At 45.8% G+C, this 22,254-nt stretch overlaps 1 protein-coding gene across 1 annotated transcript in view; it reads left to right on the plus strand.

Moving 5' to 3' along the window:
• The window catches only part of GRHL1 (grainyhead like transcription factor 1), a gene marked incomplete at its 5' end in the record, with an annotated part of 70,569 nt that overhangs the window by 40,552 nt on the left and 7,763 nt on the right, over window positions 1–22,254 (plus strand). The window contains 5 exons of the mRNA XM_032214265.1: window positions 5,239–5,397; window positions 10,889–10,976; window positions 13,703–13,842; window positions 15,592–15,629; window positions 17,168–17,256. Coding sequence (XP_032070156.1) covers window positions 5,239–5,397; window positions 10,889–10,976; window positions 13,703–13,842; window positions 15,592–15,629; window positions 17,168–17,256 — 514 coding nt within the window. The remainder of the gene's footprint in view (window positions 1–5,238; window positions 5,398–10,888; window positions 10,977–13,702; window positions 13,843–15,591; window positions 15,630–17,167; window positions 17,257–22,254) is intronic.

Genomic DNA, 22,254 nt, shown 5'->3' on the forward strand with positions numbered 1-22,254 from the left:
GACCCAGACTGTGGGGGCGATATGCTGACTCTGTAAACCGCTTAGAGAGGGCTGAAAGCCCTATGAAGCGGTATATAAGTCTAACTGCTATTGCTATTGCTATTGCTATAGTTCAAATCTCACTGGCTCAAGGTTGACTCAGCCTTCCATCCTTCCGAGGTGGGTGAAATGAGGACCCGGATTGTTGGGGGCGATATGCTGACTCTGTAAACCGCTTAGAGAGGGCTGAAAGCCCTATGAAGCAGTATATAAGTCTAACTGCTATTGCTATTGCTATAGTTCAAATCTCACTGGCTCAAGGTTGACTCAGCCTTCCATCCTTCCGAGGTGGATGAAATGAGGACCCAGACTGTGGGGGCGATATGCTGACTCTGTAAACCGCTTAGAGAGGGCTGAAAGCCCTATGAAGTGGTATATAAGTCTAACTGCTATTGCTAGATGGTGAGAACACCTCCCTTTATACAGTCACTCCTGTGCTGACACTTCCCCACGGACATACAATGCCCCCCCCTCCCAGTTTCAAGGGCAGCCGAAAGCAAGCAGCAAAACAGAGGCTGACAGAGTTGATATTGACTTGATAGCACAGTTAATCAGGGTAATAACAACATGGAACTAAACCACCTATAGGGGTGTGGTGGCTTCGCAGTTAAAGACACTGAGCTTGTCAGCTGGAAAGCTGACAGCCTGGGTTTGAGATCTGTTGAGATCGCAACAGGGTGAGCTCCTGTTCTTGCCCCAGCTCCTGCCCACCTAGCAGTTCAAAATCATGCAAATGCAAGTAGATTAAGAGGTACCACATTGGTGGGATAGTAACAATGTTATCTGTGCCTTAGCTGATAGTCAGGCTGGCCACAAGACTATAGAAGCGTCTTTGGGCAATGCTGGCTCCCGTGGCTAAGAAATGAAGGCAAACACTGCCCTCTAGAGTCTGACACGAACTGGACAGGGAAAACATTTAACTTTTCTATACCACATGTATTTTTTACAATTTTTTTTTTCATTTGCAATGCAGACTTTTTTAGAGCAGGGATTATTTAAAAAAAAAAAAACCTTGGATAAGTTTTACGCAGTGGTGGCGCAGTGGTTAGAGTGCAGTACTGCAGGCCACTTCAGCTGACTGCTATCTGCAGTTCAGCGGTTCAAATCTCACCGGCTCAAGGTTGACTCAGCCTTCCATCCTTCCGAGGTGGGTGAAATGAGGACCCAGACTGTGGGGGGAAATATGCTGACTCTGTAAACAGCTTAGAGAGGGCATAGAAAGCCCTATGAAGCGGTATATAAGTCTAACTGCTATTGCTATTGCTAAATTCCATTTCCCCCCCCTCTTCTTACAGTTAAAACACTTTTACAGTGTCACATACTGTAGACAAAAAATGAATTAGGAAATCTGTTTTGTATTGCAATGCCTGATTTGTTCCACTAGGAGGCTCACATTCCCCATAGATCAGTTCTAAATTTAGTTTTTTTCTTCTGAAGAAAAGCAGTAGTGAATTAAATTACACTATACTTTACTATTATCGGGATGATATTGCCTAATATTTGCTGTTGATTGACAATGATGTTCATATAAAGTGTACAAAAACTATTGTCCTAAAAATGTGCTGAGGCAGAATGAGTTTTTAAAATGTACCCTGAAGAGTTAAAAAGCAGTGGGAGTCCATGAAAGTATGTCGCACTGCTAATTCTCTGCTTTTCTAGACGTCACACTTGGGCTAAAAATAAGCGTGAGGAGAAAAACCATTGAACATGTAGAGTTGTGCAAGGTTTACTATTCCTTATTTGCATAAACCACAGTCACCCATGCAGTAATAAACAGAAATCTAAGCGGGTTCCCATGTTTAATTATTTGTATCCCTTTTATTTGTTTCCTTTCCTTTTCCTATTTTTATATATTTTTTTTCCTAAAATGTCTAATATATAAATATATGGGGTGAGAGCACAAGACAAAAAAAAAAAAAAAACTAAGCTGGTTAGGTTCATCAAGACACTAACTTCAGTTATTTTTCTGGGTTCCACCACAAAACCGCGCTCGACTAAACCACGTCCGACTAAACCGCGTAGCTGACGTCATCAACAGGGCGACAACAGTGCGGAGACAGAAGCACGCTGTAAACCCTAAACCTAAAATTAACCCCTAAACCTAAACCTAACCCCCCTAAACCTAATCCTAAACCTAACCCTAAACCTAACCCTAAACCTAACCCTAACCCTAACCCTTCACCTAACCCTAAACCTAATCCTAAACCTAACCCTAAACCTAACCCTAAACCTAACCCTAACCCTAACCCTAAACCTAAACCTAACCCTAACCCTAACCCTTCACCTAACCCTAATCCTAACCCTAACCCTAAACCTAAACCTAACCCTAAACCTAACCCTAAACCTAACCCTAAACCTAACCCTAACCTAACCCTAAACCTAACCCTAACCCTTAACCTAACCCTAAACCTAACCCTTAACCTAACCCTAAACCTAACCCTAAAGCTAACTCTAAACCTAACCCTTACCTTAAGTTGAATCGGCTTGCTTTCAAAGCGCTATTTAAAGCGCCCTTCTTTCTCCGCGCTGGCTGTTGTTGCCCTGTTGATGACGTCAGCGACGCGGTTTAATTGGGCGCGGCTTAGTCGAGCGCGGTTTTGACGGGTCACGATTTTTCTGAACGCCAAGATGAGCATTTGTTCAGTAACTGAGAATTAACTATGTTTGCAAAACCTGTAAGTGCACCTTCTGTGAGGTTAATAGGTCCAACTGCTCCTTTGGGATAAAATCCTAAAAAATCCTTAGTCATATGAATAGGCCCTTGGCCTGCAATGTACGTATAACTAGACCTGAATATATTCATTTAGTGCTGTTTTTAACAAATTGGGCAATTTATCCGAAGCAGAGCCGCAGACTGGGAGGGGGAATTCCTGATGTCGAAATGCATAGTGTTCAGGCCTGGCTGAGTTATTTTGGCCTCTGAAGGTACCAAATTTCACAAAAACCTTTTCCCGGGAGTGAAAATAGAGCAACAGTAATCAATAACCTTTGCTGCAGGTTTGTCAGACCCAAGTCACCTTCCAAAACCTTTCTCTGAGGATCACCTGCTTTTTGTGTGCAGTTCAGGGAATAGGAATAATAGGAATAGGAATAGGAATAGGAATAGGAATAGGGTAGGGTAGGGTAGAGTAGAGTAGAGTAGAGTAGAGTAAAACAGAACAGAACAGAACAGAACTGGATAGAAATAGAATAGAGTAGAGTAGAGTAGAGTAAAACAGAACAGAACAGGATAGAAATAGAATAGAGTAGAGTAGAGTAAAGTAGAGTAAAACAGAACAGAACAGAACTGGATTGAAATAGAGTAGAGTAGAGTAGAATAGAATAGAATAGAGTATTCTTTATTGGCCAAGGTTGACTGGACACACAAGAAATGTTTTTCTGGTACATAAGCTCACAATGTATCTATAAACAACAAGTAATAGGTCATAGATCATCAATCATAGTTACAATCATTAATCATAAGTTACAATTGATAAATCATAAGAAACCAATAGAAGAGGATAGTAGGGAAGATGAGAAAAAATGAGAAACGAGACATTGCTGTGGAATTAAGTGTTCAGCAGAGTGATGGCACCGGGGGTAAAAAGCTATCTTTGTGCCTAGTTGTTTTGGCATGTAATGCTTTATAAGGGGGGGCATTTGCATTAAAATGTAGGCAGTTCTTGATATGGATTGACAGGCATTGGGCTAGCAAGTCTAGATTGTTGACGATGGCTAAAATAATTCTCTAGGCATCCTCCCACGAGGGAGTCTGTCAAGGGGCTGAACTTGGGTCCAGTCTACAACTCAAGTTACAACATCATAAACTATACTTGGCTTTTTTTTTTTGTCACAGTAAATCATTGTCAAATAAAAAAACCTGTTTTGGACAGTAGAACCGTGGACTGAACCAAAATGTCAAGAAAGGACGCATCACTTACAGCAGTGGTTCCCAAACTTGGCAACTTTAAGACTTGTGGACTTCAACTCCCAGAATTCTCCAGCCAGCAGAGCTCAATTTAAATGGAGTTCAGCCCATGGGAGAGGGTCTGGGCCAGAATCCAACCCTTGGGCCTGGCTGTTTCTCACTCTTCTCACGTAAAGGTTGCCAGCTTTATTCGGTAAATCGATCAGTTAAGATTGCGTATATACACAGATAATCCTATGCACACATCCTACACAGTAGGTCAGTGATTCCCAAACTTGGCAACTTTAAGACTTGTGGACTTCAACTCCCAGAATTCTCCAGTCAGCAATCCGGGTCCTCATTTTACCCACCTCGGAAGGATGGAAGGCTGAGTCAACCTTGAGCCGGTGAGATTTGAACAGCCGAACTGCAGAACTGCAGTCAGCTGAAGTAGCCTGCAGTGCTGCATTTAACCACTGCGCCACCTCGGCTTCATTTCTACAGAAGACCCAATTCTAGGCTAAGAACCCCATAAGCCAGTGGTTCCCAAACTTGGCAACTTTAAGACTTGTGGACTTCAACTCCCAGAATTCTCTAGCTAGCAGAGCTGAAACTAGGAGTAAAAGAAACAATCTCAGCTAAAGATGGATCAAGAAATAACAATTATGTCGATAAACTTGAATGGACTGAACGCACCAAAAAAAAAAGAGAGAGCGAGCCCAGATGTTTAATATTCTTAAGAAATTGAAAGTAGATATGGGTTAATGGGTATAGATGGATAGAGCAAAGAAATTAAAAAGCAATGAAAGAATAGAACAACTCTCAAAAATAATAATTATTATGAGTAAAACAAGGGGGTCATGATTGGTGAAATCAAATCAGGATGATAGCTGGCATATAGACTGTAGAATGATAGAGGAAAAAAGGAAATGATATGGGGGGAAAAATGGACTCGTGGAAATAACATCCTCAAGAAAACATAGACTGGATTTGAAAGAGACAACTGTAACAATAGAAAAAGAAAGGAAGGGAAGAAGGAAGGAAAGAGCTGCAGAGCTGGCTGGAGAATTCTGGGAGTTGAAGTCCACAAGTCTTAAAAGTTGCCATCCCCTGACTTATAGGGATGTTCCTACTGTATAGTTACAGATGCGCCGAGGTCTTGGATTCTGGTTAGTGATAGATGAAGCTTTGTCCTGATTTATGTACGATTACGTACAGTATATATTGGAGGGAAGTGATGTAGCACGATGGAAAACATTGAATTGTTTTTCGGAGCAACTTTAGATTTAGTTTATGCTTGATTTGCCCTGTAGGTCTTCATTGCTGTGAACTGCCTTAGTACGGATTTCTCCTCGCAGAAAGGCGTCAAAGGCCTCCCTCTCAATCTTCAGATCGACACCTACAGCTACAACAACCGAAGCAACAAGCCCATCCACAGAGCTTACTGCCAGATTAAAGTCTTCTGCGACAAGGTAAAGCTGACCCAAGTCCTTCTCACCTCTCTCCAGGCCTTCCGGAAAGCCGTCAAAACCTGGCTGTGCTGGCAGGCCTGGGGTTGATGAGTTCCCCTCCCCTCTCGACTTGTATGGCTGTATGACTCTTGTGTATTTTAATTACGTGTATTGTGTTTGTATCCCCTTTTCCCCTTTTGAGTTGTTCGCCGCCCTGAGTCCCTCCCGGAGAAGGGCGGCATACAAATAAACTAAATCTTAATCTTAATCTTCTTGAATCTTTGGTTTCGGCCAAACATTTAATATAGCCGCTCAAGGGTACCAAGACATGCAAAGAAAAAGAACACCAGAAATTATGGATAGGAAGGTGGATGGGCTATCCTTTGGAGCTGGTGAAAGAGACAGTTATTCTCTGATGGTGGGGAGATGGCCAGTGAAAAGATGCCAAGGGATGAGCATCAAAATAACACAGGGGTGCCATGTATTAGAGCCGAGGTGGCGCAGTGTCAGTGTTTCTCAACCTTGGCCACTTGAAGATGTCTGGACTTCAACTCCCAGAATTCCCCAGCCAGCATTTGCTGGCTGGGGAATTCTGGGGAGTTGAAGTCCAGACATCTTCAAGTAGCCAAGGTTGAGAAACACTGGGTTAAATGCAGCCCTGCAGGCTACTTCAGCTGACTGCTAGTTCTGCAGTTCGGCTGTTCAAATCTCACCAGCTCAAGGTTGACTCAGCCTTCCATCCTTCCAAGGTGGGTAAAATGAGGACCCTGATTGTTGGGGGCAATATGCTGACTCTGTAAACCGCTTAGAGAGGGCAGAAAGCCCTATGAAGTGGTATATAAGTCTAACTGCTATTGCTATTATGTACAGATGATCCTCAACTTATAACCATTGACTTAGTGACCATTTGAAGTTACGGCGACATTGAAAAAAAGTGACATGTGAACATTTTTCACACTGATGATCACTGAGGCATCCCCGTGGTCATGTGTTCAACACTCAACACTTGGCAACTGACCCATATTTATGACAGTTGCAGTGTCCTGGGATCATATGATCAGCTTCCGACAAGCAAAGGGAGTGGGGAAGCCAGATTCACTTAACAACTATGTTACTAACTTAACAAGGTCGTAGAATGGGGCAAAATTCACTTAACAAACGTCTCACTTAGCAGCATAAATTTTGGACTCATAAGTAGAGGACAATCTGTAAATATGTAGGAGGGTAGGTAAGTAGGTAGGTATGATGTATTGTCTATGTTTGTGCAGCCCTTGAGTGAGTTGAAATGCAATCAGAATTTTTGTCAGCATTTGACAGTGCCTGATATGATTAACTGCATTCTACCTTTCATATAGTTGATAGCCAAAGGCAGATTCCATCAGTTCTCCCCCTCTCTTTCCCCCCCTCTCTTTTGCTTTATTACTTCGCACAATGAAGAATCCCGAAACGCTCAAAACATCGCACACTATTTTATGACCTTGAATTCTATTTCCAGTAGAAAAATAGATAAACCGAGTTCTTTGCACACACGGGATAGTTAATAAATCTGAGTAACAACCAACAAGTGGATTTTGCAACTCCCTCTTAGATGCCACCTGTTAAATTTTATCTTACAATTGATAGCATTTGGATTATATTTTTTATTTACTTCACAGATCTTGCCGAGAAGATTTGTGCCTTTAAAACGGTGGCAATTTTAGTCCAGCTGAACTTTATTAAATAAACTGATTACATGACACAATTCTTGATCCAGGGAAATTCTAAACCCTGGTTATTTTCAGCTTTTGAGAACATACTTCGTTAGTCTGCCAACTTTGGCCTAGTTGGTTTTTTTCCCAACGGCTTTTGGCATTTCCACAACATTCGATATCAAGTGGTCACTCTGTCCTATAAATTCTGTCTCCATCAACAACAAAAAAACTAACGCCAAATTTAAGTGAGACATTGGGGAATAAAGCTTATCTGCTTAATCTCTGTTTGAGACTGCTTTAATCAAGATTGCTTTGAAAGAGACAAGCGCGGGATAAAAGGAATTTGTAAAGTTCAGTTCAGATTACAACTTCTTTTGATCAGCTGGCGTGACACAACCTGCAATTTCCTCAGGGGTTTCCAGCAATATGTCTGCATTTTTTTTCCCATGCTGTAGTCAATAATAAATCTCAATCTTTATTTTTTTTTTAATTTCGATGTTGTAACGTTTTATTATGGCATTTAATATTCCTGTACACGTTATATTTTTAATTTAGCTGACTTAAGCACTGAAAACTTGTTTACAATCAAATCTGAATATGAAATGCTTCTATGGCCTAACTAACATTACTAATACTAACATTAAAATATAATTAAAAGTATTGACATTAAAAGTGGATAATAACATTATGGTCCAAAGATTGTTAAAGGTATGTCCAGATAATTGGTACAAGATGGTACTATACTTCTGTAGCCAATTTTTTTTTCTTATGGACATTGCAGCAGCACAGAACTTTGCCACTGCATACGTGGTAACTGGGTTAGTGTCCTGGAGGAGAAAGCCTAGATAAAAATGGTCTGCCCTCCCTGGCAATCTCTCTAATAAGGGGAGAATATGTGCAGACCTACAAGCTCTGTGTAGCTCGCAGTGTAATAGTACATGTGAATTATCTTCCACTTCAGAGTCAAATGAAGTTTACAAGTAAAGGATGGTGTTCACTACTACTTCGAAAAATATATTTGTTAGGACGGTGTATGTGATCCGTGACCTTATAAAATATCTTAATGGTATGTTGATGGGCTTACAGAGTAGGCCTTGGTTTTTCTTGGCCGTCATGCCGAAATGGTATGCGTGGTAATTAAGCTTCATCCATGATTATACAAGTTTGCCTTACAGTTACTGCAGCTTAACTAGCTTGTGTAGTAGTGCCTGAAGCTTCAAAGCGTGTAGGGAAGTTGAACTCCAAAGGTAGATTTAAAAAAACAACAACTTAAGAACTAAACATTTTCCTTCCTTCCTTCCTTCCTTCCTTCCTGCCTGCCTGCCTGCCTGCCTGCCTCCCTCCCTCCCTCCCTCCCTCCCTGCCTGCCTCCCTCCCTCCCTCCCTGCCTCCCTCCCTCCCTCCCTCCCTGCCTGCCTGCCTGCCTTCCTGCCTGCCTGCCTGCCTCCCTGCCTGCTGCCTGCCTGCCTCCCTCCCTGCCTGCCTGCCTCCCTGCCTGCCTGCCTGCCTGCCTGCCTCCCTGCCTGCCTCCCTCCCTGCCTCCCTCCCTGCCTGCCTCCCTCCCTGCCTGCCTGCCTCCCTGCCTGCCTGCCTGCCTCCCTCCCTGCCTCCCTCCCTCCCTGCCTGCCTGCCTGCCTCCCTCCCTGCCTGCCTCCCTGCCTGCCTGCCTCCCTGCCTCCCTGCCTCCCTCCCTCCCTGCCTCCCTCCCTCCCTGCCTGCCTGCCTCCCTCCCTCCCTCCCTGCCTGCCTGCCTTCCTGCCTTCCTGCCTGCCTGCCTGCCTGCCTACCTCCCTGCCTGCCTCCCTCCCTCCCTCCCTGCCTGCCTGCCTCCCTGCCTCCCTCCCTGCCTGCCTCCCTCCCTCCCTCCCTGCCTGCCTCCCTGCCTGCCTGCCTCCCTCCCTCCCTCCCTCCCTGCCTCCCTCCCTCCCTGCCTGCCTGCCGGCCTCCCTCCCTGCCTCCCTGCCTGCCTCCCTCCCTCCCTGCCTGCCTGCCTGCCTCCCTCCCTGCCTGCCTGCCTGCCTGCCTGCCTCCCTGCCTGCCTGCCTGCCTGCCTCCCTCCCTGCCTCCCTCCCTGCCTGCCTGCCTCCCTGCCTGCCTGCCTGCCTGCCTCCCTGCCTGCCTGCCTGCCTGCCTCCCTCCCTCCCTCCCTGCCTGCCTGCCTGCCTTCCTGCCTGCCTCCCTCCCTCCCTCCCTGCCTTCCTGCCTGCCTGCCTACCTCCCTGCCTCCCTCCCTGCCTCCCTCCCTGCCTGCCTGCCTGCCTCCCTGCCTGCCTCCCTGCCTGCCTGCCTCCCTCCCTCCCTGCCTCCCTCCCTCCCTCCCTCCCTGCCTGCCTGCCTCTCTCCCTCCCTCCCTCCCTGCCTGCCTGCCTTCCTGCCTTCCTGCCTGCCTGCCTGCCTACCTCCCTGCCTGCCTCCCTCCCTCCCTCCCTCCCTGCCTGCCTGCCTCCCTGCCTCCCTCCCTGCCTGCCTCCCTCCCTCCCTCCCTGCCTGCCTCCCTGCCTGCCTGCCTCCCTGCCTCCCTCCCTGCCTGCCTCCCTCCCTCCCTCCCTGCCTGCCTCCCTGCCTGCCTGCCTCCCTCCCTCCCTCCCTCCCTCCCTCCCTGCCTGCCTGCCTGCCTCCCTCCCTGCCTGCCTGCCTGCCTGCCTCCCTGCCTGCCTGCCTGCCTGCCTCCCTCCCTGCCTCCCTGCCTGCCTGCCTGCCTGCCTGCCTGCCTGCCTCCCTGCCTGCCTGCCTGCCTGCCTGCCTGCCTGCCTCCCTCCCTCCCTCCCTCCCTCCCTGCCTGCCTGCCTTCCTGCCTGCCTCCCTCCCTCCCTCCCTGCCTTCCTGCCTGCCTGCCTACCTCCCTGCCTCCCTCCCTGCCTCCCTCCCTGCCTGCCTGCCTGCCTCCCTGCCTGCCTCCCTGCCTGCCTGCCTCCCTCCCTCCCTGCCTCCCTCCCTCCCTGCCTCCCTCCCTCCCTCCCTCCCTGCCTGCCTGCCTGCCTGCCTACCTCCCTGCCTCCCTCCCTCCCTGCCTGCCTGCCTGCCTCCCTGCCTGCCTCCCTGCCTGCCTGCCTGCCTCCCTCCCTCCCTCCCTCCCTGCCTGCCTCCCTGCCTGCCTCCCTGCCTCCCTGCCTCCCTCCCTCCCTGCCTGCCTGCCGGCCTCCCTCCCTGCCTCCCTCCCTGCCTGCCTGCCTGCCTCCCTCCCTCCCTCCCTCCCTCCCTGCCTGCCTGCCTGCCTGCCTGCCTCCCTCCCTGCCTGCCTGCCTCCCTGCCTGCCTGCCTGCCTGCCTCCCTCCCTGCCTGCCTGCCTGCCTCCCTGCCTGCCTCCCTGCCTCCCTCCCTGCCTCCCTCCCTGCCTGCCTGCCTGCCTGCCTGCCTCCCTGCCTGCCTCCCTGCCTGCCTGCCTCCCTCCCTCCCTCCCTGCCTGCCTGCCTGCCTGCCTCCCTGCCTCCCTCCCTGCCTGCCTCCCTCCCTCCCTCCCTCCCTCCCTGCCTGCCTGCCTCCCTCCCTCCCTGCCTGCCTGCCTGCCTCCCTCCCTCCCTGCCTCCCTCCCTCCCTGCCTGCCTGCCTGCCTGCCTCCCTCCCTCCCTGCCTGCCTGCCTGCCTGCCTGCCTCCCTCCCTCCCTGCCTGCCTGCCTCCCTCCCTCCCTCCCTCCCTCCCTCCCTGCCTGCCTGCCTCCCTCCCTCCCTGCCTGCCTGCCTGCCTCCCTCCCTCCCTGCCTCCCTCCCTCCCTGCCTGCCTGCCTGCCTGCCTCCCTCCCTCCCTGCCTGCCTGCCTGCCTGCCTCCCACCCTGCCTGCCTGCCTGCCTGCCTACCTACCTACCTACCTACCTACCTACAGGGAGCAGAAAGGAAGATCCGGGATGAAGAACGGAAACAGAGCAAAAGAAAAGGCAAATGCAGCGACCCCAGTTCTCAGCTGAATGCCTGTAAGTAGAAAATATATAGGGTGCCCTCTAACCGAGTGGAAATAGTCAAATAAACCTCATTCACTGTGTAAACCAGAAATGAACAAACCTTTTTATTTTATTTTGTTTTTTAGGAAAAGGATAATTTTCCTAGGGATAATTAAGTTACTGGTTCTACAACTGAACTTTGAGCTAAGAGGTGAAAAGGAATAATGTAAACAGTTTTAATATGGTTGGAGTAAGACAGGCAAATAATACAGATCCATACCGATATCTCTATATATCAGTGGTGGGATTCAAATAATTTACCAACCGGTTCTCTGTCCTAATGACCAGGTGGGTGGGCGGGGCTTAGTGGTCATGTGATCATGGGGGCGTGGCCAAGTCAATGTCACTCAGGTCGATGGGCACTTCGCCTTAGTTGTTACAATGGTAATAAGGGTTAACCGGAGAGGCAGTTTCTGTAAGCAATAAAGATTCGGCTAGAAACAACACCAGAATGTTTCCTTCCTGCCTTCCTTACAGGATTAAAAAAGAGCCGAGGTGGCGCAGTGGTTAGGGTGCAGTACTGCAGGCCACTTCAGCTGACTGTTATCTACAGTTCAGCGGTTCTAATCTCACCGGCTCAAGGTTGACTCAGCCTTCCATCCTTCCGAGGTGGGTGAAATGAGGACCCAGATTGTTGGGGGCAATATGCTGACTCTGTAAACCGCTTAGAGAGGGCTGAAAGCCCTATGAAGCGGTATATAAGTCTAACTGCTATTGCTATTAGCCCTGTAAAGCGGGGAAAAACCAAAAGAAGATTTCTTCCAACAACCGGTTCTCTGAACCTCTTAGAAAGTTAAGAACCGGTTCTCCCGGATAGGTGCGAACTGGCTGAATACCACCACTGCTATATATTTATGTCTATACCTATAACAAGGGGACGCAATGGCTCAGTGGCTAAAGACACTGAACTTGTCAGCCTGGGTTCAAGACTCGAGCCCACACGATGAAATGAGCTCCCATTATTTGCCCCAGCTTCTGCCCACCTAGCAGTTCAAAATCAAGTAGATAAATATGATGTGAAGATATCAGCATTCCATGCACATTGGGTATAGAGCCATGCTGGCCACATGACTATGGGAAATGTCTTTGGACAACGCTGGCTCCCTTGGTTAAGAAATGGAGATCAGCACTGCACTCTGGAGTCAGACATGACTGGACAGAAGAAACTGTTACCTTTATGTTCTGACCCCCCTCGTCCCACACCAACACACTCCAAGCCAAAGATACTTTACGGAATTTATTAACAGACAGACAGGTTCTTGGCAGCAATCCAACACAGATAAGCCTTAGCAGCAATCCAGCCTGCCAGGCTCATAGTACTGTTCTCCAACATTAGTTCCTGCGTTGACTTCTGCAAAAGGGGCGTGTGCACAAGCAGTCCTTTTATAGTCTGGAGAGGAGCCTAATTACCACCAGCTGAGTGCAGTTATCTCCTGTAACTGCGCAACTGTTCCTTATGCCTATTAGCTCTCCGGTGCTGGGCATCCAGGAACAACTCACTGCTGACGTCAGGATCACACTCCCTTGTCTCCTCCCCACTGGTCCAAGGCTCAGGTGCCTCCTGGTGGCCAACCAGCCTCTCTGCGTCCTGCTCAGAGTCGGAACCCTGTCCAGGGTCCTCCACATCCTCCAAAGCCGACTCATAGGGCCCCTCGCTGTCGGAGTCTGGTGGCAGCTCCAACGGCTCCTGCTGGGCCACAACACCTTTATAACTATACCTTTATTCGCATCTGGCTGAAAATTTATTAGACCGCCAAATCTTGCAAGATTCCAATATTCTTGCATGAAAATTCAGGGGGGGGGGATATCAAAATCAGATGAGATTTCAATTGAAAATACGTAACACCTTATTGTAAAATACAGGCATTTTATGAGATTTAACTTGTAAAGCTTTTGGCCATTGAAAGAAACATATTTTTGTCATATTAGTGTGTGATCGTATTAAATTATTTATAAAAATAATAAGGGTGGGATATAAACAAACGAAAAAATAAATATCACCCTCGCTTTATATAAGCATAACATTTAAACTTTTGCATAGCTAAAAGGATTCAGAGCCAAGAGTAATATGCGATAAAATAAATTAATTTCTGCCACTGAGCTGATAAACTGTATTTTATCTGAAAGCTTCTTCTCACAGCAACCACTCAGAATTATTTTTGCAAACTGACAGATGCACACAACATGTACCAAACATATGGGTAGGAAGAAAGGCAATAATTATTTCTTTCATTCCCCAGTTGCCTGGAGTAGTTGGGAAGGGAATTTTGATGCTCAGGAATCTGGGGCAACTTTGGGGTTGGACACTGATTGGGCAATGCTCTGTGTGTGTGTGTGTGTGTGTGTGTGTGTGTGTGTGTGTGTGTGTGTGCGCATTTGCCTCTTGGTCAGCTGGAGGTGAATACTTTAATGGCCAAGAGTGTTCCCTATTTGCTTTCAGAGTTTATGGTGAGGAGAAAGAAAGATGATAGCAGTACAGCTTTCAAAGGATTGATAAATACAAAAAGTGGTATCTGGAAGAGCATTCTGCATCAGTGGTAGAGAACATCTTAGCTCCAACCGCAATCTATATTGCTAATTACAGCTTTGTATTTAGTTTAAAGAGGAGCCCCCCTTCACAATTCAGTGTTTAAAAAAGAACTCTTCTGAGACATGCTTAATGTTAAGAGTCCCTTATTTCTTCTCCTCCTCCCTACCAGTTTCTGATGTCAAGGTACCCATGCTTCCCTCCCATAAGCGGACAGACATCACCATCTTCAAGCCATTCATGGATCTTGATACTCAGCCAGTTCTCTTCATACCTGATGTTCATTATTCAAATATTCAGCGTGGAACTCACGTAAGTTTTCTCTCTTGCTAATTTTGTCAAAGTATGATAGCAGTTAAAAAAGAGCGTGGCACGACAATTCCGCGCTCGTCAAAATAGCGGTGATAAAACCGCATCGCTAAAGCCGCGACGTCATCACCGCGCGTCATCACCGCCGCGACAACAGCGTGGCGACAAAAGAGCGTTTTAAAACAGTGCGGCGGCAGAAAGCCGATTTAAATTAAGGTAAGGGTTAGGGTTAGGGTTAGGTTTAGGGTTAGGTTTAGGGTTAGGTTTAGGGTTAGGTTTAGGTTTAGGGTTAGGGTTAGGTTTAGGGTTAGGTTTAGGGTTAGGGTTAGGGTTAGGTTTCGGGTTAGCTTTAGGGTTAGGTTTAGGGTTAGCTTTAGGGTTAGCTTTAGGGTTAGCTTTAGGGTTAGGTTTAGGGTTAGGGTTAGGGTTAGGTTTAGGGTTAGGTTAGGCTGAGTGCTTCGGAAGGCGCGGATTTGCCCTCCACCCTTATGTCAGCGCGGTAAGGTCGCATTTGCTCTAGCGATTCGGACGGCGCGGATTAGCACTCGCGCTTATGTCTCCGTGGATAAGGGCTTCACGGTATTGTGGTGGAACCAAAAAAGAGTGGCCGTGTGAAAGAGCTGATCTTTGTTAACTAATTGCCTGCAGTTAATTTGTTGTCTTTTGGCAATTTGAGGGACAGGCAATAATTCCTTGGCCTTTTTAAACATTGGATGGCGATACGGTATCCTTGGAGACAGCTTAGCATTGTCTTTGCGGAGAGGATCTTTGGAGAATTAAGCAAAAGCCATATTTTAAAAGATAGCGCTGACCACATAATCTAGAAATCTTCAGGTTGGACATGCAGGTGGCTTGCAAACCACTCACTTAAAATATATGTGCGTTTTTCTTTTGTGGAAACCAAAGATAGATCCTGAAGGCAGCTTTAATAAGGCTAATTCCATTTCGATGCATTCTAACTTCATAGAACATAGTATTCTGTCTATACTATCCTTATTTATATCGCAGTGTCAAATATTGTACAGATGCACTAATTTAATTAGTTAAATCATTTTATTTACAGCAGCTAAAAAATAATGCACTCTCTCCTGCTGGAGCATCTCAATGAGACTTTAACTTTAAGATATTAAATTAGAGCAAACTTGATACTAAAACAAATGGATTTATAAACAGCAATAAACCACATTTAAAAAGAGTTCTCACAGAACTCTTAAAGTTGCTGTGCAGAAGATACAAAAGAAACTCAGTTTGAAATTAAATAGTTTCTATTTGTCATGAGTGAGCTGGAAATGAAAGAATATGTTGTACGGTATGGGGAATTAATCTTGATTGTCATCACGTAAAAAATGAGGTCCAAGTGGAAAAATAGTAAGAGTACCATATGAGAGGTAAGAAGAAGAAAAAAGTGGACTGTTGCATTTATTTAAATGTAGTGGGATACAATTTAATAGGTCTAGAGAATGAAACATTTGAAGGATGCTTTATGATGATACTTATACTACCCTTTCCTCCCGAATATAAGACCTCCCCCCCCCAAATATTGCAACACAGCAGCAGCCATGAGGTGACCACACTTGCCGTCTCCTGCACCTCAAAAATAATAAGACCTCCCCGAAAATAAGGCCAAGCACTTATTTTGGGGTTCAAACAAAAATAAGACCCTGTCTTGTTTTTGGGAAAACATGGTATTGATCACTTGTTAATATGGTTCTAGAATGTTTAAAATAACTTGTGTCCCTCCTTTCCTTGTAGAGTTTTCCAGTTGCATCTGATGAAATGGAAGGAGAAGGGTGAGTTTTGTAATTATTTTTCTCATTCAAGTTCCAATCATATTTTCAGACTGCTCTAGTTAAATGTTGTTGAATTTTTAATTGTTGTTTTTTATTTTTATATTCCCCTTTCCCTTTTTTATTTGTAAGCCGCCCTGAGTCTTCCGAGAGTGGGCGGCATGCAAACTAATTAAATAAAACAAATAAATAAATAAATGTGTCATACCATTCTCAGATTGACACTGTACTTCTGTGATCTTGCCTCCTTGTTACCAATGGGTAGTTCAGCCAATTTATTACCAGCTCATCTGCAATGCAGAAGGATTCAGTCAGAAGATAGTTTTCAAATATGGATGAATCACCTTGAGATGCGCCCTGCACCTGTTAGTTTATTCTAAAGCACTAAGCAATGATGCCTTCATATCTGTATTGACATGGAATTATGCCCATGCAGAAGAGTGTATACCAATTTTCTGTTCAGTGCAACCTTATGAACAGTTTAATGCTTGGACTGATATCTGTGGTGCAGCATTGGGAGGAAGTCAGTGGCTCAGCGGAAGAGAACTTGTTTTGCATGATGTCATCTCAGGTTAATTTGCCAACATGTCTAGTTAATGGATTTTCAGTTAATAGTTGTTGAGGGACAGGCTGTTCTGGACAATGTTTCTCTAATTGGGTAAATTGACCACAAATCTGAACTCCATATAAGGAAAGTAGGCAGATGAAAAAATATATTTTCCTTTTCTGCAATGCCAACATTATGAGCCTGTTTTTATTTATTGCAGTTATATCATGCCTTTCCTTTACATGCCCAAGGATGAGCTAAGAGATAGTGAATGGCTTAAAGTCATCCAGTGAGTTTGCATGGCTGATGCTGCACTGTAACCTGGTTCTCCACTTTCTAGTTAATTATGAAATCATACTGACATAATGTGATTGTCTAATTTCAGGACCCTTACAATAGTTTAGTTTAGTTTTGGTTTATTTGTATGCCGCCCTTCTCCAGGAGGAACTCAGGGCAGCGAACAACTCAAAGGGGAAAGGGAACATAAACAACAGTACACATAATTAAAATACATGAAAATCACACAGCCATACCAGTCGAGAGGGGAGGGGAACTCATCGACCCCAGGCCTCCCGGCACAGCCAGGTTTTGACGGCTTTCCGGAAGGCCTGGAGAGAGGTGAGGGTCCGGATCTCCGCGGGGAGTTCATTGCAAAGGGCCGGAGCTGCTACAGAGAAGGCCCTCCCCCGGGTAGTAGCCACATGGCATTGGCTGGTGGACGGAACCCGGAGGAGGCCGACCCTGTGAGATCTAACAGGTCTATGGAAGGTAATTGGAATGAAGGCCCTTCTAATGATTACAGAAGTGTGTTAAACGTATTGTTTCTTGATTATATTGACTATTAACATCTTAACTAGGGGCTTAACTAGTAGATCTTGCAATTGTATAGTCTCAGTTCATTTCTCTGCAATGCTTTGAAATATTTAGGGACAATCCTCTGCCTGGTGATTGCAAGTAATGCCAAAATGGATTGATTAGCTGATTTTCCTTTTAGGTCTACCATGAAGAGAGGGGCTTATATAAATGAAGATGAATTTGCTGCTAGTCCAATTAAGATGTCCCGGATAGAAGAACCAAAAAGAGGTAATCCATCCCTCAAGGAATTTTAGTTATTGTTGAATTTATATTTCGTCTTTATGCTTTTAGTAAGCATTCAAGTCAGCTTACCATAGGGAAACAAATACGAAATACAAAACAGAATCATAAAATTGAGGCAAAATCAGTGCAATCATTCAGTTTGTCAAGATAATTGTATTTTGGGCATTTTTTTTTTAATTACTGGGAGAGTGGGGACTAAAGGCATCTCCTACCCGTAATTGGGGATCAGGGTTCACCGACAAAAGGGCGAACGACAAAACCGTGCCTGACTAAACCGCGGTGATAAAACCGCGTGTTCTAAAGCGCTCTGACTAATGAGCACTGAATCGCGCCGACAACAGCGCAGAGACAGAAGCATGCTGTAAAACTAAACCTAACCCTAAACCTAATCCCTTACCCTAAACGTAACGCTAAACCTAACGCTAAACCTAACCCTAAACTTAAACCTAATCCCTTACCCTAAACGTAACGCTAAACCTAACCCTAAACCTAACCCTAAACCTAAACCTAATCCCTTACCCTAAACGTAACGCTAAACCTAACCCTAAACCTAACCCTAAACCTAACCCTAAACCTAACCCTAAACCTAACCCTGAACCTAACCCTAAACCTAAACCTAACCCTTACCTTAAGTTAAATCGGCTTTCTGTCTCCGCGCTATTGTAAAGTGCCCTTCGGTCTCCGTGCTGTTGTTGCCGCGTTGATGACGTCGCGGTTTTAGCGATGCGGTTTAGTCGGGCGCGGTTTTGACGTTCGCCCTTTTGTCGGGTCACGGGGGATCAGAGGAGTCCTTCTCTCATGTATTAGATAGCTGAGCTTCTGGCAGAGTGGTCTTTTTTTAATACTGTAAGCCACCTTGAGTCAACCGCTTGTGAGCAGCTATATAAATTTGTTTAATAAATAAATCTTCATAATCTACTAAATAATTAAGCAGGTTCCTGGTGGGATAAGACAGGCCCAAAGATATTCAGGACTGTATTACAATGGACAATACCAAAATCTTAAATGTAGTGCCTCATTGGCAATTAGCAGCCAATATCAGCGAGGATCATTTGGTACAAATCTTTTGTAATGTCTATGTAATGTCTGTGCAATCTCAGCCTGGAATGGAAGTCCCCCCCACCCCACAAAAAAAGACATCTGGGACTGCCCACTGCTAAGCCAAAGATCACCACAAATTGTTCAGAAGGAGAAGCTTTTGTGACTATTATTGTCTCTACACTGCCTGAGTCATTCAAACAGAGAAATAAGCACCCAGAATTGGTAGAGTGTTGGATAAAGCTTTGGATCAATAAGAGATAAGTCCTGTAGACTTATGCTTGCCACCTACAGCCTGCTGCATCATAATTTAACTCAGGCAATAGCTTGGAGAGCTGTTAGCCAGGCCTCTGCCACTTGCCAGCTCCATGTTTTAATTCAAGATAAGCTAATAGATGTGATAATACTGTGTTTCCATCTTTTGACCCCTGAAATAAGCGCTTGGCCTTATTTTCGGGGAGGTCTTATTATTTTTGAGGTACAGGAGGCTGCTAGCATGGTCACCTCATGGCTGCTGCCATGTTGCAATATTTTTGGGGAGGGAGGGCTTATTTTAGCGCATGCGTGCAAAAGCCTTGTTGGGCTTATTATCTGGGGAGGTCTTGTTTTCAGGGAAACAGGGGAGCAACTCATCTGCCAGTAAAAAAAAAACAGGTCAGAGGATGTTGTAATATAACTCTTTGTGTAGGTGTGGGTCACCCATGGCCTAGTGCATAACAGGGCATGCGCAGCCACGCTGAACCACACAGGAAAGAACAAACTCCTAAAGAACATAACATCCTGATAGTACTCCATAACATCCTGATAGTTCATAACATAACATCCTGATAGTTCACTCTAGATGTGCCTTACCAATGACGCCCAGGATTTGACCATATATAGACAGAACCTCCCTGAGCAGTAGATTAGCAATTGTAGTTTGACAGGCTGTCTTAAATCACACGCTGATTGCTCCTCCTGCCTTTGTCCTATCTCAATAAAAGGGGCTCCCAGGCCCCCAATCTTGGTCGCTTCATCCCGAGAAAGATCGTGTCCGTGTCTTTTCTCAACATTGGCTTCATGAGCGAACAATGAACTACCTTCATTGCTTTCTTGATTGTCATGGTTAGACTGCAACCTGAAAGAAAGGCATCTTTCCATTGCAATGGCCAAGTAGCAGCTTCCCACCATTTTGCCCACTGCCAGTTATTTACAAAAAATATTTCCTCCCTCCTCATGTTCCATTCCTCATTTCCCCCCCATCTTCTTGACACATCTCCCAACACCAAGCCAGTTGATGACTAAATCATCAATTTTAAAAAAATCATCAAGATGGACCAACCTCTCTCTTGTTAGAACTTTGCTTTGCGTGACATTGAACTGATTGGTCCAGCTGGACTTACACAGCTTCTACAAGAGGCAAGGGGCAAGCTAATTATAGCCATTGGAGCCAAATCCTGTCTCTGCGATGTGCTAAGTATGGTGCAATGAATCAAGTCTTCTTCAGAGGGCCTCCAGCCTGCAAGTTTTAAACAAGGATTTCATGATATTTAAAAAAAGCAGTATCGCTGGGAAATTGAATTGAATTGAATTGAATTTATTGCATTTATATGCCGCCCTTTTCCCCGGAGGGGACTCAGGGCGGCTCACAATCTAAGTCAGGGAAGGGGGTACAGATAAGGGATAAAAAAGATGAACAGAACAATACACAATTTAAAAGCACACAACAACCATACCATTCGAGGGGGGGGGGGCAAAAGCTCTTTAGCCCCAGGCCTGTCGGAACAGCCAGGTTTTAAGGGCTTTGCGGAAGGCCTGGAGGGTGGTGAGGGTTCGAATCTCCATGGGGAGCTCGTTCCAGAGGGTCGGAGCAGCCACAGAGAAGGCTCTCCTCCGGGTAGTCGCCAGTCGGCATTGGCCGGCGGATGGAATTCGGAGGAGGCCTAATCTGTGGGATCTGATCGGTCTATTGGAGGTAATTGGCAGCAGGCGGTCTCTCAAGTACCCAGGTCCAATACCATGAAGGGCTACATTGGTGCTACAAGAGGTATTTTGCCTTATTTTATGGGAAAACCCTCGTCACTGCATACAGCTATTATGCTGTTGTAGTTAATACATTAGATTAAGGGTCGAGAGAACTAGGTCAAGTCCACTTCAATTACAGAAGCTCACTGAGTTGTTTTGTCTGAATCTCTTTTAGTCCTATTCTACCTCATAAGTTTAATGTAGGAAAAAAAATAGGAGAGGAGGAATATATACTCAACCTGGAATTCCCAAATAGTTGTAGAACAGTGTTTCCCAAACTTGGCAACTTTAAGACTTGTGGACTTCAACTCCCAGAGTTCTCCAGCCAGAAGAGCTAGCTGGAGAATTCTGGGAGTTGAAGCCCACAAGTCTTAAAGTTGCCAAGTTTGGGAAACACTGTTGTAGAAGATACAGCTAATAAATAAATATATTCAGATTGCCTAGAAGCGTCCCAAACAGGGGTGGGTTTCAACCGGTCTGCGGCGGTCCGCGCGGACCGGTTGGTTGGTGAACCCGGAAGTAAGTAACTTCCGGGAACGGCGAAGGGCCCAACCGCTCGCCCCCCCGCTCTTTACTGGTCTTTGAAGGCTTCTGCGCTTCCACGCAGGAGCATGGCATATACAGCGCCTGCGCAATTCTCTGCAAGCAGCTGGAGCATCGCGCAGGCGCTAAGACGCATGCGTGAACTGCACTCGTGCACGAGGACACCGCCGGCCCCGTTCCAACCGTACTGGTTGGAATGGGATGAGAAACCCACCACTGGTCCCAAAGCTGTTATTTTTTTCTACTCCTTTCCTGATAAGAGCCAAGGTGGCGCAGTGGTTAGGGTGCAGTACTGCAGGCCACTTCAGCTGACTGTTATCTGCAGTTCGGGGTTCTAATCTCACCGGCTCAAGGTTGACTCAGCTGTCCATTCTTACGAGGTGGGTGAAATGAGGACCCAGACTGTGGGGGCGATATGCTGACTCTGTAAACCGCTTAGAGAGGGCTGAAAGCCCTATGAAGCGGTATATAAGTCTAACTGCTATTGCTATAAGAAATGAATATGTAGACACAAGATACATGTGGAGTGGCCTTAATTAAAATTATCCTCTTATGAAAGGGATCATTTGATTAACTAACTAGGAAGGAAGATGAGAAAGAATGGAGCTGGAGTTCCTGTAATATTTTACAGAAGAGCTCATCGACCTCGGCACTCGTGAGAAATCAGATCTGGTCTGAATAGTGTCTACTTGGGAGTCAAGTCCAAAGTCGAAAAGCAACTAAGTCAAGAAATATGTCACATTTTTTTCCATGTGACTTTTCAACAGGGCAAATACAGTCAGTCAGTTGGCTTGTTTTTCTACTTTGGTGTAAGTGACAAAATGAGTCAGTGGTTTCTGTTGAGAATTCAAGAATCTTATCTGTGTTCTTTCAGACTTCGTTTCTCCTTGGGAGTTCATTTTTAAGCTCCTTGACTTCAAGGATTTTTTTTTCTGACTCACTTTGGAGTTTTGAACTCACCCTCAATTGACATGCTGTTAATTTAACAGTAGCACATAATCTAAGAGGACTTTGATATCAGTTGTTCAGGAGAAGTAAACCGGGGACAACCAATATATTATGTTGGACTTCCTGGCTTTAAGTGAGCTTAGTCTCATCAGATACAAGAACTGTTAGGAAACAAAACTCTGATAGCATTCTAGTTTACTGAGTATCTAGGAACTGGTGTTTACAAAAGGAGAAAACTCCACAGTATTTCCTGGTAAGGCTGGAAAAGCTTTTTTTAAAAAATACTTGGCAAACAATGCCTGTCAGATTAGGCAATAATCTGGCTCTAATTCGGCTCTAGCAGTATTTTTTCAACCTTGTTGACTTTAAGATGTATGGACTTCAATTCCCAGAATTCCCTAGCTAGCATGCCACCTGGGAAATTCTGTGGAGTTGAAGTCCACGCATCTG

This window comes from Thamnophis elegans, chromosome 3, assembly GCF_009769535.1.
Source record: "Thamnophis elegans isolate rThaEle1 chromosome 3, rThaEle1.pri, whole genome shotgun sequence".
Taxonomy (NCBI): Eukaryota; Metazoa; Chordata; class Lepidosauria; order Squamata; family Colubridae; genus Thamnophis; species Thamnophis elegans.